General features: G+C 40.8%; 1 protein-coding gene across 1 annotated transcript in view; it reads left to right on the plus strand.

Annotated features, from left to right (window-relative positions):
- Positions 1-14,852, plus strand: part of LOC148505897 (extracellular calcium-sensing receptor-like) — a 52,141-nt gene that overhangs the window by 16,370 nt on the left and 20,919 nt on the right. Inside the window, exon 3 of the mRNA XM_088447609.1 lies at positions 1,636-1,927. Within this exon, the coding sequence (XP_088303735.1) occupies positions 1,636-1,927 (292 nt within the window). The remainder of the gene's footprint in view (positions 1-1,635; positions 1,928-14,852) is intronic.

The raw sequence follows: 14,852 nt of genomic DNA on the forward strand, positions 1-14,852 counted from the left end.
AATTCATTAATGGGTCTTCACCACTATTCAAAATTGCGCTTTACAATTGTTTCCAATTGTAAAGCGCAACGGAATATGCTGCGCTATATAAGAAACTGTTAATAAATAAATAAATAAAAAATAAATGTACAGTGTGATCAAAAAAAAATTATTTTATTATTTGTGATGTCTGAAGTATGCATTTAAAGTGTCAAGGGTACAGATATGAAGTTACTGTAACAAGTTTGATGCTTCTGTGATAAGGAACTGGGAAACTGAGGGCACTATAAGAGCAATCACTGTGTAGAGAGTCTGGGGCAAGGGTTGGCAATAAGCGGCCCTCCAGCTGTTGATGAACTACAAATCCTAGCATGCATCGCAACATTTTTAGCATGCTGGGATGTGTAGTTTTACAACATCTGAAGGGGCAGATTTTTGCCCACCCTTAGTCTAGGGGGTGCTCTAGTATAATGAGAATATTTTTATGCATGTCACTGCATGTTCTAGAGAATGAGCATGAACATCAGCCATTACCTTTAATGGGACATCTTTTATATAATCTAGGTACAATTTATACTCTAATGTTAATTATAGCTTGAGAAATGCTTCAAATGTGTAATCGTCAAACAAATAAAGACAGTCTTGAGTTCTGCTTACTCTATTGGTCTTTTTAAAGAAAGACAAAGGACAGTCCTGGGTTCCTACTAGACAGGTGTACCCTCAATATACCACTGAGATTAGGTCCTTCAACCCATACAGACCCCTTGCTAGGGACTAGAAAATAAGGTAATTGGATACCTGAACATTATTAGGAACTAGCAATTAGGCAAAACCCAAGTCCTAGAGTCTCATTGCTTAATGCAGACACAATTGGCAAGAATAATGCTAAGCACTTGTTCTCTGTGTTCTTTCAAGGCCACCACAAACCCTATTCTAATGGGAACATAATTCTCCACCCAAACCAGTTTTCCCAGAGTCTGCATTTTCAAACTGGGACTTTTTCCCACACCTCCTCCACTGGGGACTGGTTTCCTTATTGCGTGCTTGTTGTTGCTAACTGATTTTCCAGTTGCTACTGTTAACACCCACCTTGCCACATCTGTTGCCTGCTCCTTTATAGGGCTCCACTATGTCTGAGAGTGAATTTATGGAACAATAGTGAGTAAATATTAATGACATTTAAAGCTGTCTGCATTTGTGTCAAAAGGGCCGATGTAAATAGCATTGTGACCTACAGAGATACTGTACTAAGAATGGTCAAAGCTGGACAAAGCCTTCCTGATTAGTTAGTAGGGGTAAACCCCACGTAGTGTTTAGCCATAATCATCTACACCAAAAACATTTTATAATATAGATATACTCCTGCACAAAATGACCAGTAACAGTACTACCACATATTGACTAACATACAAAAATTCTCACTGTGAATGTATTATTACAGTATACAATATATGACTGAATGCATACCTCTAGATCCAGTACTTCTACATATTTTGCCATCCTTCTCCTTTCATTTCTATAATCCAATCAATTAAAAGAAGTGATAGAAAATATTATTTTAAGTGATTGAAGTACAATGTCCACACATATATGTGTATATATATATAATCTGCCTATATAAGAAATTATTAATTGACAATTGTATCTCTTCTCAAGGTTTCCCTTTGCCTATTTTCAACAAATTCAAGCTTTCTTATTTGCTGTACATGAGATAAACAAAGATGGGAGGTTATTACCTAATCTAACCCTGGGAGCTCAGTGGTATGACTCTTGTGGGGTGATAACAATGAATACAGCAGCGACTCTACAAGTGTTATCAGGACATGGTACGGCCATCCCCAACTATCGGTGTCTTCGCAATGTTCCCCTCAGTGCTTTAATTGGGTCCTCATTTTCCACGCACTCTATATCTATCGCCAATATTCTGGGACTCTACCGATGCCCTCAGGTACAATCTTTGAATATTTTTTTAAAAACTACTACATTATCTAAAATGTCATCTATCTATCTATCTATCTATCTATCTATCTATCTATCTATCTCATATCTATCTATCTATCTCATATCTATCTATCTATCTATCTATCTATCTCATATCTATCTCATATCGATCTATCTCATATCTATGTATCTCATATCTATCCATCTATCTCATATCGATCTATCTCTATCTATCTATCTATCTCATATCTATCTATCTATCTATCTCATATCTATCTATCTATCTCATATCTATCTATCTCATATCTATCTATATATCTATTTCATTTCTATCAATCTATCTATCTATCTCATAACTATATGTCTATCTATATATAGCTATCTATTTATCTATCTCATATCTATCTATCTATCTAACTTTCTATCTATCTATCTATCTATCTATCTCATTTCTATCTATATATATATATATATATATATATATATTAGGGGTGTGCACCGGCCACTTTTCGTGTTTTGTGTTTTGGTTTTGGATCTGGATCTTTCTTCGTGTTTTGGATCTGGATTGGTTTTGCCAAAACCACCCTTCCGTGTTTTGGGTTCTGGGTTTTGTGTTTTGGATCTGTATTTTTTTTTAAAAAAGCATAAAAACAGCTAAAATCACAGAATTTGTTGGTTTCTCTGCTCCTATGCTATTATTAACCTCAATAACCTTAATTTCCACTCATTTCCAGTCTATTCTGAACACCTCACACCTCACAATAGTGTTTTTATGTCCAAAAGGTTGCACCGAGGTAGCTGGATGACTATGCTAAGCGACACGAGTGGGCGGCACAAACACGTGACCCATCTAGGAGTGACACTGCAGTGGCAGACAGGATGGCAGTTAGAAAAACTAGGCCCCAAACTGTACATAATGCAAAGAAAAAAAAGAAATGCAAGATGGAATTGTCCTTGGGCCCTCCCACCCACCCTTATGTTGTATAAACAGGACATGCACACTTTAACAAATCAATCATTTCAGCGCCAGGGTCTGCCACACAACTGTGGCTGAAATGATTGGTTCGTTTGGGCCCCCACAAAACAAGCTGGCAATTAATGTGTCCCTGCGCAAACTGGCTCTACGGAGGCAAGATGTCATCCTCATCCTCCTCATCCACCGATTCCTCACCCTCTTCAGTGTGTACATCCTCATCCTCACAAAGTATTAACTCGTCCCCACTTGAATCCACCACCACAGGTCCCTCTGTACCTTCTGGAGGCTGGTCTCCCTGGAAGAGCTGATAATTCATATTGATGAACATCATCTTCTCCACATTCTGTGGAAGCAACCTCCTACGCCTTTCGCTGACAAGGTTCCCGGCTGCACTAAACACTCTTTCGGAGTACACACTGGAGGGGGGGCAACTCAGGTAAAATAGAGCCAGCTTGTACAGGGGCCTCCAAATTGCCTCTTTTTCCTGCCAGTACAGGTATGGACTGTCTGACATGCCTACTTGGATGCTGTCACCGATGTAATCCTCCACCATTCTGTCAATGGTGACAGTATCATATGCAGTGACAGTAGACATGTCAGAAATTGTTGCCAGGTCCTTCAGTCCGTACCAGATGTCCAAACTTGGTCCTGCCTGCCCTGCATCACCGCCAGCGGGTTGCTTAGGATACCTAAGTTTTTTCCTGGCAGCCCCAGTTGCTGGAGAAAATGAAGAAGGAGCCGTTGACGTGTCACGTTCCGCTTCAGCTGACAGTGTGTTCACCAGCAGGTCTTTGCACCTCTGCAGGCTTGTGTCGGCCGGAAAGAGAGACACCACATAGGCTTTAAACCTAGGATCAAGCACGGTGGCCAAAATGTAGTGGTCTGATTTCAACAGATTGACCACCCTGGAATCCTGGCAAAGCGAATGAAGGGCTTCATCCACAAGTCCCACATGCCGAGCGGAATCGCTCCGTCTTAGCTCCTCCTTCACTTTCTCCAGCTGCTTCTGCAAAAGCCTGATGAGGGGAATGACCTGACTCAAGCTGGCTGTGTCTGAACTGACTTCACGTGTGGCAAGTTCGAAGGGCTGGAGAACCTTGCACAACACGGAAATCATTCTCCACTGCGCTTGAGTCAGGTGCATACCCCCTCCTTTGCCTATGTCATAGGTGGATGTATAGGCTTGTATGGCCTTTTGCTGCTCCTCCATCCTCTGAAGCATATAGAGGGTTGAGTTCCACCGCGTCACAACCTCTTGCTTCAGGTGATGGCGGGGCAGGTTCAAGAGTGTTTGCTGGCGCTCCAGTCTTCGGCACGCAGTCGCTGAATGGCGAAAGTGGCCAGAAATTTTTCGGGCCACCCAAAGCGTCTCCTGCACGCCCCTGTCGCTTTTCAGAAAATTCTGCACCACCAAGTTTATTGTGTGAGCAAAACATGGGACGTGCTGGAATTTGCCCAGATGTAATGCCCGCACAATATTGGTGGCGTTGTCAGATATCACAAATCCCCAGGAGAGTCTAAGTGGGGTAAGCCACTGGGCGATGATTTCCCTCAGTTTCTCTAAGAGGTTGTCGGCGGTGTGCCTCTTACTGAAACCGGTGATACACAGCGTAGCCTGCCTTGTAACGAGCTGGCGTTTCTGAGATGCTGCTACTGGTGACGCTGCTGCTGTTGCTGCGTAAGGTGATACATCTACCCAGTGGGCTGTCACAGTCATATAGTCCTTAGTCTGCCCTGTTCCACTTGTCCACATGTCCGTGGTTAAGTGGACATTGTGTACAACGGCATTTTTCAGGACACTGAGGACACTTTTTCTGACGTTTCTGTACAGTCTCGGTATCGCCTGCCTAGTGAAGTGGAATCTAGACGGGATTTGGAACCGGGGACACACTACCTCCATCAATTGTCTAAATCCCACTGCACTAATGGCGGATACCGGACGCACGTCTAACACCAACATAGCAGTCAAGGCCTCAGTTATACGTTTTGCTTCAGGATGACTGCTGTCGTACTTCATCCTCCTCGCTAAGGACTGTTGGAGGGTCAATTGTTTAGTAAAAGTAGTGGTGTTCCTACTTCCTCTCTGGGATGATGAACGACTCCCAGCAGCAGCAACAGCAGCAGCGGCAGCAGTAGGCGTAGCAATGCAGGATCCTCCAGAGGAATCCCGGATAGGAGAGTCAGTCATGCCAGTGACATGGCCTGCAGGACTACTTCCGATCCTGACTAAGGAGGAAATTGACGAGGAGGGAGTTGACGGTGTGGTTTGCAGGCTCTTGGATACAACAGGACAACGGGATTTAGGTGTCCCTGGACTGCTTACGGTCTTAGCCAAAGTTTCTGAACTTGACAGTAACTTTTTATGAACGCGCTGCAGGTGCCGTATAAGGGAGGATGTTCCTAGGTGGTTGACGTCCCTACCCCTACTTATTTCACCTTTACATATGGTACATATGGCAAGACAGTTGTTGTCCGGATTTGGATAGAAATATTGCCAGACCAAAGAGGTGGAATGTTTGGTCTTCTGCCCAGGCATGACCGTGATGGGCTTTTTCATCCCACGGACAACAACTGTCTCCCCCAGAGCCTGATTTAAACAAACCTCATCACCATCAGAATCCTCCTCGCCAACTTCCTCCTCAGCGCCAGCTACACCAGTATCCTCATCCTGTTGTACTTCAACAGTGACATCTTCAATTTGCATATCAGCAAGTGGACTGTGGGTGCTCCTTTCAGCACTTGCAGGGGGCGTGAAAATGGTGGAAAGAGCCACCTCTTCCCGTCCAGTGCTGGGAAGGTCAGGCATCGCAACCACCACCACACTTGGACTCTCCTTGGGGATTTGTGATATCTTCTTAGAAAGCACAGTTCTTCGCTGTGCTTTTGCCAGCTTAACTCTTTTGATTTTTTTAGTGGGAGGAGGGCTTCCATCGTCATGTGAAGCTGAACCACTAGTCATGAACATACTAGGGATCGACCTTAGCCGTTCCTTGCCACTCCGTGTCGTAAATGGCATATTGGCAAGTTTACGTTTCTCTTCAGCTGATTTAAATGTCTTTTTCAAGGTCATTTTCCTGAACTTTGCCATTTGGGATTGTATGTGCCCTCTACTATGACATTGGGCATCGGCCTTGGCAGACGATGTTGATGGCATGTTATCGTCTATGTCATGACTAGTGGCAGCAGCTTCAGCACTAGGAGGAAGTGGTTCTTGATCTTTCTCTATTTTATTTTTATCGGAGAAAGTTTGGTCCTCCATTTATGTTATATCGATTTGATATATACGTGCGGCTAAACACAGAAAATAATTTTTTTTTTGGTTTGGACTGGAGTGTACTTTGTGGGTTACAGCACCCTTTAATGGTCAAGCCAGCCGGCCCTTTACTTATGACACAGGTGCACGCTTGGCACTACTTTGTTGATGCACGTGCGGCTACTGCGCACACAATTCACAAACACAGAAAATAATTTTTTTTTTGGTTTGGACTGGAGTGTACTTTCGGGGGTTACAGCACCCTTAACGGTCAAGCCAGCCGGCCCTTTACTTATGACACAGGCGCACGCTTGGCACTACTTTGTTGATGCACGTGCGGCTACTGCGCACACAATTCACAAACACAGAAAATATTTTTTTTTTTGGTTTGGACTGGAGTGTACTTTCGGGGGTTACAGCACCCTTTAACGGTCAAGCCAGCTGGCCCTTTACTTATGACACAGGCGCACGCTTGGCACTACTTTGTTGATGCACGTGCGGCTACTGCGCACACAATTCACAAACACAGAAAATAAGTTTTTTTTTGGTTTGGACTGGAGTGTACTTTGGGGGTTACAGCACCCTTAACAGTCAAGCCAGCCGGCCCTTTACTTATGACACAGGCGCACGCTTGGCACTACTTTGTTGATGCACGTGCGGCTACTGCGCACACAATTCACAAGCACAGAAAATAATTTTTTTTTTGGTTTGGACTGGAGTGTACTTTCGGGGGTTACAGCACCCTTTAATGGTCAAGCCAGCCGGCCCTTTACTTATGACACAGGCGCATGCTTGGCACTACTTTGTTGATGCACGTGCGGCTACTGCGCACACAATTCACAAACACAGAAAATAATTTTTTTTTTGGTTTGGACTGGAGTGTACTTTCAGGGGTTACAGCACCCTTAACGGTCAAGCCAGCCGGCCCTTTACTTATGACACAGGCGCACGCTTGGCACTACTTTGTTGATGCACGTGCGGCTACTGCGCACGCAATTCACAAACACAGAAAATAATTTTTTTTTTGGTTTGGACTGGAGTGTACTTTCGGGGGTTACAGCACCCTTAACGGTCAAGCCAGCCGGCCCTTTACTTATGACACAGGCGCACGCTTGGCACTACTTTGTTGATGCACGTGCGGCTACTGCGCACACAATTCACAAACACAGAAAATAATTTTTTTTTTGGTTTGGACTGGAGTGTACTTTCGGGGGTTACAGCACCCTTAACAGTCAAGCCAGCCGGCCCTTTACTTATGACACAGGCGCACGCTTGGCACTACTTTGTTGATGCACGTGCGGCTACTGCGCACACAATTCACAAACACAGAAAATTATTTTTTTTTTGGTTTGGACTGGAGTGTACTTTCGGGGGTTACAGCACCCTTAACGGTCAAGCCAGCCGGCCCTTTACTTATGACACAGGCGCACGCTTGGCACTACTTTGTTGATGCACGTGCGGCTACTGCGCACACAATTCACAAACACAGAAAATATTTTTTTTTTTGGTTTGGACTGGAGTGTACTTTCGGGGGTTACAGCACCCTTTAACGGTCAAGCCAGCCGGCCCTTTACTTACGACACAGGCGCACGCTTGGCACTAATTTGTTGATGCACGTGCGGCTACTGCGCACACAATTCACAAACACAGAAAATAATTTTTTTTTTGGTTTGGACTGGAGTGTACTTTGGGGGTTACAGCACCCTTAACGGTCAAGCCAGCCGGCCCTTTACTTATGACACAGGCGCACGCTTGGCACTACTTTGTTGATGCACGTGCGGCTACTGCGCACACAATTCACAAGCACAGAAAATAATTTTTTTTTTGGTTTGGACTGGAGTGTACTTTCGGGGGTTACAGCACCCTTTAACGGTCAAGCCAGCCGGCCCTTTACTTATGACACAGGCGCACGCTTGGCACTACTTTGTTGATGCACGTGCGGCTACTGCGCACACAATTCACAAACACAGAAAATAATTTTTTTTTTGGTTTGGACTGGAGTGTACTTTGGGGGTTACAGCACCCTTTAACGGTCAAGCCAGCCGGCCCTTTACTTATGACACAGGCGCATGCTTGGCACTACTTTGTTGATGCACGTGCGGCTACTGCGCACACAATTCACAAACACAGAAAATTATTTTTTTTTTGGTTTGGACTGGAGTGTACTTTCGGGGGTTACAGCACCCTTAATGGTCAAGCCAGCCGGCCCTTTACTTATGACACAGGCGCATGCTTGGCACTACTTTGTTGATGCACGTGCGGCTACTGCGCACACAATTCACAAACACAGAAAATAATTTTTTTTTTGGTTTGGACTGGAGTGTACTTTCGGGGGTTACAGCACCCTTAACGGTCAAGCCAGCCGGCCCTTTACTTATGACACAGGCGCACGCTTGGCACTACTTTGTTGATGCACGTGCGGCTACTGCGCACACAATTCACAAACACAGAAAATATATTATTTTTTTAGCACTTGGGGGGAGCACCCCTGATGGACAGAGCACCCCCTGGTCAACACTACAGCACTCCTTTAGGACTGGGACACTGCACAGGACTTTGGAGTGGACACAGCCCCTATGGAGAACTGACTGCACAACACAGTCCAGCCAGCCCCTATGGACTTTGAAGTAGTGGACACAGCCCCTATTAACAACAGCAGCACAGCACAACACAGCCAGCCCCTATGGACTTTGAAGTAGTGGACAACAGCAGCACTACACTACACTACACTACACAGCCCTAACTCCCACCCTCCCTCTTCACTGTCCACAGCCGAGTGAGAAAATGGCGCCGACGTGGGTACCTTATATAGGATCCAAAACCCGCGAGACTCGGAAGGCGGGAAGATGACGTTTTGCCTCGATTTCAGAATCCGAGTCAGGCGGGAAAAGTCGAGCCTGACTCGGATCGGACTCGGATCGGGGGGGCTCGGGGGGGTTCGGATTTCAGAAATCCGAACCCGCTCACCCCTAATATATATATATATATTTATATATATATATATCTATCTATCTCATATCTATCTATCTATCTATCTCATATATATATATATATATATATTTATCTATCTATCTATCTATCTCATATCTATCTATCTATTTATTTATCTATCTATCTCATATCTATCTCATGGCTATCTATCTATCTATATAACTATCTGTCTATCTCATATCTATCTATCTCATATCTATCTATCTCACATATATCTATCTCATATCTATCTATCTATCTATCTATCTATCTATCTATCTATCTATCTATCTCATTTCATTCTATCTATCTGTCTATCTATCTATATCATATCTATCTATCTATCTCCTATCTATTGATCTATCTATCTAACTATCTATTTATCTATATCATACCTATCTATCAATCAATCTCATATCTATCTATCGATCTATCTATCTATCTATCTATCTATTTATATCATATCTATCTACTATCTATCTATTTATCTATCTATCTCACATCTATCTATCTCATATATATATATATATATATATATATATATATATATATCTATCTCATATCTATCTATCTATCTCATTTGTATCTATCTATCTATCTATCTATCTATCTATCTATCTCATATCTGTTTATCTATCTATCTCATATCTATCTATCTCATATCTATCTATCTATCTATCTATCTTTCAATGTCATCTATATATCTCATATCTATCTATCTATCTATCTATCTCATATCTATCTATCTCATATCAATCTATCTATCTCAGATCTATCTATCTATCTATCTACCTATCTATCTATATATTTATCAATCTATCTATTAATCTATCTCATTTCTATCAATCTATCTATCTCATATATCTCTATCTATCTATCTATCTATCTATCAATCTCATATCTATCTATTTATTATCTATCTCATATTTATCTATCTCATATCTATCTCATATCTATCTATCTATCTATCTATCTATCTCATATATATATCTACCTCATATATATCTATCTGATATCTATCTATCTCATGTCTATCTATCTATTTATCTCATATCTCTCTATCTCTCTATCTTTCTATCTCATCTATATATCTCATATCTGTCTATCTATCTTTCTATCTATCTATCAATCTATCTCATATCTATATATCTATCTAACTATCTATCTATATCATACCTATCTATCTGTCTATCTATTTCATATCTATCTATTCATCTATCTATCTATCTATCTCATATTTATCTATCTCTCTATCTCATATATCTCTATCAATTTATCTATCTGTCTATCCATCTATCTATCTATCTATCTATATCATACCTCTCTATCTATCTCATATCTATCTACCTACCTATCTATCTATCTATCTATCTCATTTCTATCTCTCTATCTATCTCATATCTCTTTATCTATCTCATATCTATATATCTATCTCATATCTATCTATCTATCTATCTATCTATCTCATATCTATCTATCTATCTATCTATCTATCTATCTATCTATCTATCTATCTATCTCATAACTATATGTCTATCTATATATATCTATCTATCTCATATCTAACTATCTATCTATCTATCTCATATCTATCATTCTCATATCTATCTATCTATCTGTCTCATATCTATCTATCTCATATCTATCTATATATCTTTCTCATTTCTATCTATCTATTTATCCATCTATCTCATAACTATATGTCTATCTTTATATCTATCAATCTATCTATCTATATCATATATATCTATCTATCTAACTATCTATCTATCTCATTTCTATCTATTTATTTATATAGCTATCTCATATCTATCTACCTATCTCATATCTATCTATTTATCTATCTATCTCATATCTATTTATTTATCTATCTATCTCAGATCTATCTATCTACCTATCTATCTATATATATATTTATCAATCTATCTATCTATCAATCTATCTCATTTCTATCAATCTATCTATCTATCTCATATCTCTATCAATCTATCTCATATCTATCTATCTATCAATCTCATATCTATCTATTTATTATCTATCTCATATTTATCTATCTATCTATCTCATATCTATCTATCTATCTATCTCATATATATCTATCTCATATATATCTATCTGATATCTATCTATCTATCTATCTATCTATCTATCTATCTATCTATATCTATCTCATATCTATCTATCTATCTCATATCTATATATCTATCTAACTATCTGTCTATCTATATCATACCTATCTATCTATCTATCTATTTCATATCTATCTATTCATCTATCTATCTATCTATCTCATATCTATCTATCTCTCTATCTCATATCTATCTATCTCTCTATCTCATATCTATCTCTCTATCTCATATATCTCTATCTATCAATCAATCTGTCTATCTATCTATCTATCTATCTATCTATCTATATCATACCTCTCTATTTATCTCATACCTATCTATCTGTCTGTCTATCTATCTATCTAATATCTATCTATCTCAAATCTCTTTATCTATCTCATAGCTATATATCTATATATCTCATATCTATCTGTCTCATATATATCTCATATCTATCTATATATCTATCTATCTATCTCATAACTATATGTCTATATATATATATATATATATATAAAAGTACAGGAATGAGCGGCACTCAGCAGACTAAGTTATGTGATGAAATAAAAGTCCTTTATTCCTACGGCGTTACGGGGCTATGCCCCCGTCTTCAGGGACAGACAGTATAAACTACATACACAGACAAGAACATATATATACCATGAAACACTTAACCATGATAAACAATCATTGTACTCACCTGGAAGGCACCGTCCGATCCCGCCAACGCCGCACACGCCAAACAAGCTCTGTACTGTCGCGGTGACGTCACCGGGCGGCGCCAACCCAGGAAGTAAGGTAAAAACTGTGGATGCGTTGTCATGGCAACACCAATGCTGGAAAAGACAAATAAACAAACAAACGGGCATGAGCAAAACTAATAAACATTAAGGAATACCTATGGTACACACAAATGAATAATACTTAGTCAGGTAAGTTCAAAAAACTTTTTCCTAAACATGACTGGCCAAAAGCCTTAGACTGTTCATAAATAGAGGTACAACACTATGAACTAGTATAACAGAATTTACCTTATATCTATATAACAAAAAATGAATAATTCTAGTTGGATATACATAACTGGCAGGACAAACATTAAAGAAAACATTGCAATCCCAACGATTCGTTGAGCCCTTTAGGGGCCAGTGTATTCAATAGATGAATCCATTTACATTCTTTACGTAAAAGTGTCTTATTACGATTGCCACCCCGCATAGAAGAAGGAACATGGTCTATAATAATAGACCGTATGCTAGCAATGCTGTGTTTAGCAGTAAGGCAGTGACGTGCCACTGGCTGATCACTGTGGCCAGATGTCAGTGCGCTACGAATGGCACTACGATGTAGAGCCATGCGTTCGCGGAATTGCCGTTGTGTCTTCCCAATGTAAGACAACCCGCATGGACAAGTTAACATATAGACTACATATGTGGTAGTGCAAGTAACTGCATGTTGAATGAAAAATCTCTTCCCGGTGTGGGGATGACAAAAATATTTCCCCACTGATAAAGAACGGCAGGTGACACATCCCAGACAGCGGTGACATCCTCGTCGGTGACTAAGAAAATGTGAAGGCTGAGAGCTCCCCATGCCTGTAACATCCAATTTTACCACATGGTCCCGTATGTTTCTCCCCCTAGTATAGCTAGGCATGAGACGTTTATTGAGTAAAGAGGGAAGATCAGGGTCACTGTTTACTATGGGCCACCATTGTTTCGCTAGTTTACTAGTATACAAGCTGTTGGTATTAAACTTATTAACCCAAGGAATACGGTTAAAAGGTAAAGTGGCTCTGGATTTGTGACTGGGCTCAAGAGTCTTAGCTCGCGGGGTGTTCATTACTTTCTGTTTTAGCATGTTCAGCTCAGATCTATTGTAGCCCCGAGCCACAAATTTGTTGACCATATCATCAAGCGCTGGTTCAACCTGACAAGGATCAGAGGTAATGCGTCTGACTCGTAGGAGCTGTGAGAAAGGAAGACCCTTACGTAAGGGGGCTGGGTGAAAACTATCATTCCTGAGGATAGTATTTCTATCCGTACTTTTAACATATAATGAGGTGGTAATAAAGTGATTTGACAAATTAATATCAATATCCAAATACTGAATAGATTTAGAATTGATATTAAAGGTCAATTTAACTACTCCCTTACTCTGATTGACATTATCCAATAGTGCTGACAGCGCTGATTCAGTGCCTGACCAAAAAATCAGGAGGTCATCGATGTATCGCCGATAAAGGATTATGTCACTTAACAAGCTCCCGTCTTTATATAGTAAATTTTGCTCTATGCGGTACATGAAAGCATTCGCATAGGAGGGGGCCACGGCTGACCCCATAGCGCATCCAGAGCATTGAATATAGTATCGACCATCGTACAGAAAGTAATTTCTGGTAAGCACTAATAACAATAATTGGATAAACAGCTCAACACTAGGACCCTTATAAAGGGGATTATCAGAAATCAAAGATCTCACAGCCTCCACACCCTGATCATGGGGAATGACTGTGTAGAGGCTTGTGACATCGGCACTGCAAAGTAGGGTAGCTTCAGGTAAAGGCCCCAAAGAGTCCAATAATAACAACAAGGATGTAGTGTCCTTGACGTATGATGGAATATTTTGGACACATGGATTCAGTAAAGCATCCAAGTATACAGATACTGGATGAAATAAAGAGCCACGTGATGAAATTATGGGGCGCCCCGGTGGGTCCACAAGTGATTTGTGGATCTTGGGTACCACATAAAACAAAGGAACAACAGGAAATTCTGTACATAATGACAGACCTAATGCTTTAGAGATCAACTTGTCATTAATAGCTTGACCAATAACTGCATCCAATTCTACTTTAAACGTGCTAGTAGGATCATGAGATAATAAACAATAAATGGATGTATCTGACAACTGTCGCTGACATTCATGACGATACTTGGACAAATCTTGGACTACTGTGGCACCCCCCTTGTCCGCACCCCTGATAACAATGTCTGTTCGTTGCGAGAGTGACTTAAGCGCCATCATTTCATTTTTAGACAAGTTCATAGGGCGAACTGTATTGGGGGAAGGCTCTTGTCCTAAATTATTCAACAATCTGGTAAAAGATTTGATCGAGGCATTATGTGTGGTGGGATCAAACGATGATCTAGGTTTAATTGATTTAAGTTGAGGAGGAATATCATCAGTGTCCTGGTTAGGTGGTATAGTCGGTGATGAATCAAAATATTCCTTAATACGTAATGTCCTGTTAAGACGATAAGTGTCTACCTTCCATTGAAAGGGATCCATACGGACTGTAGGTACAAAAGATAGGCCCTTAGAAAGCACCTGTGTCTCAAATTCAGTGAGAGGTTTAGATGACAAATTAAATACTAATTCCTTGGTTGGCGGGGCGGTCTTCGGCTGTTGCCTCCTGTTCTGCCGCGCCCTCCTCGTCCTCCTGTGGGAGTGTGATAAAAAGTAGACCGGGTTTGTAACCCTAAAGGGGGTACTGAGGTAGTAGATAGTGATAAAGTAGATTCAGGGTCACTCATGGAGGTACTGGAATCGTGTTGATATCGTAAATGGGCTCTCTGTTTACGGGTAAATACATAAGGTTGCAATGATCTAGCATCTCTAGTATTAG

This window comes from Taudactylus pleione, unplaced genomic scaffold (assembly GCF_031769625.1).
Source record: "Taudactylus pleione unplaced genomic scaffold, aTauple2 ptg000435l, whole genome shotgun sequence".
NCBI classification, from domain to species: Eukaryota; Metazoa; Chordata; class Amphibia; order Anura; family Myobatrachidae; genus Taudactylus; species Taudactylus pleione.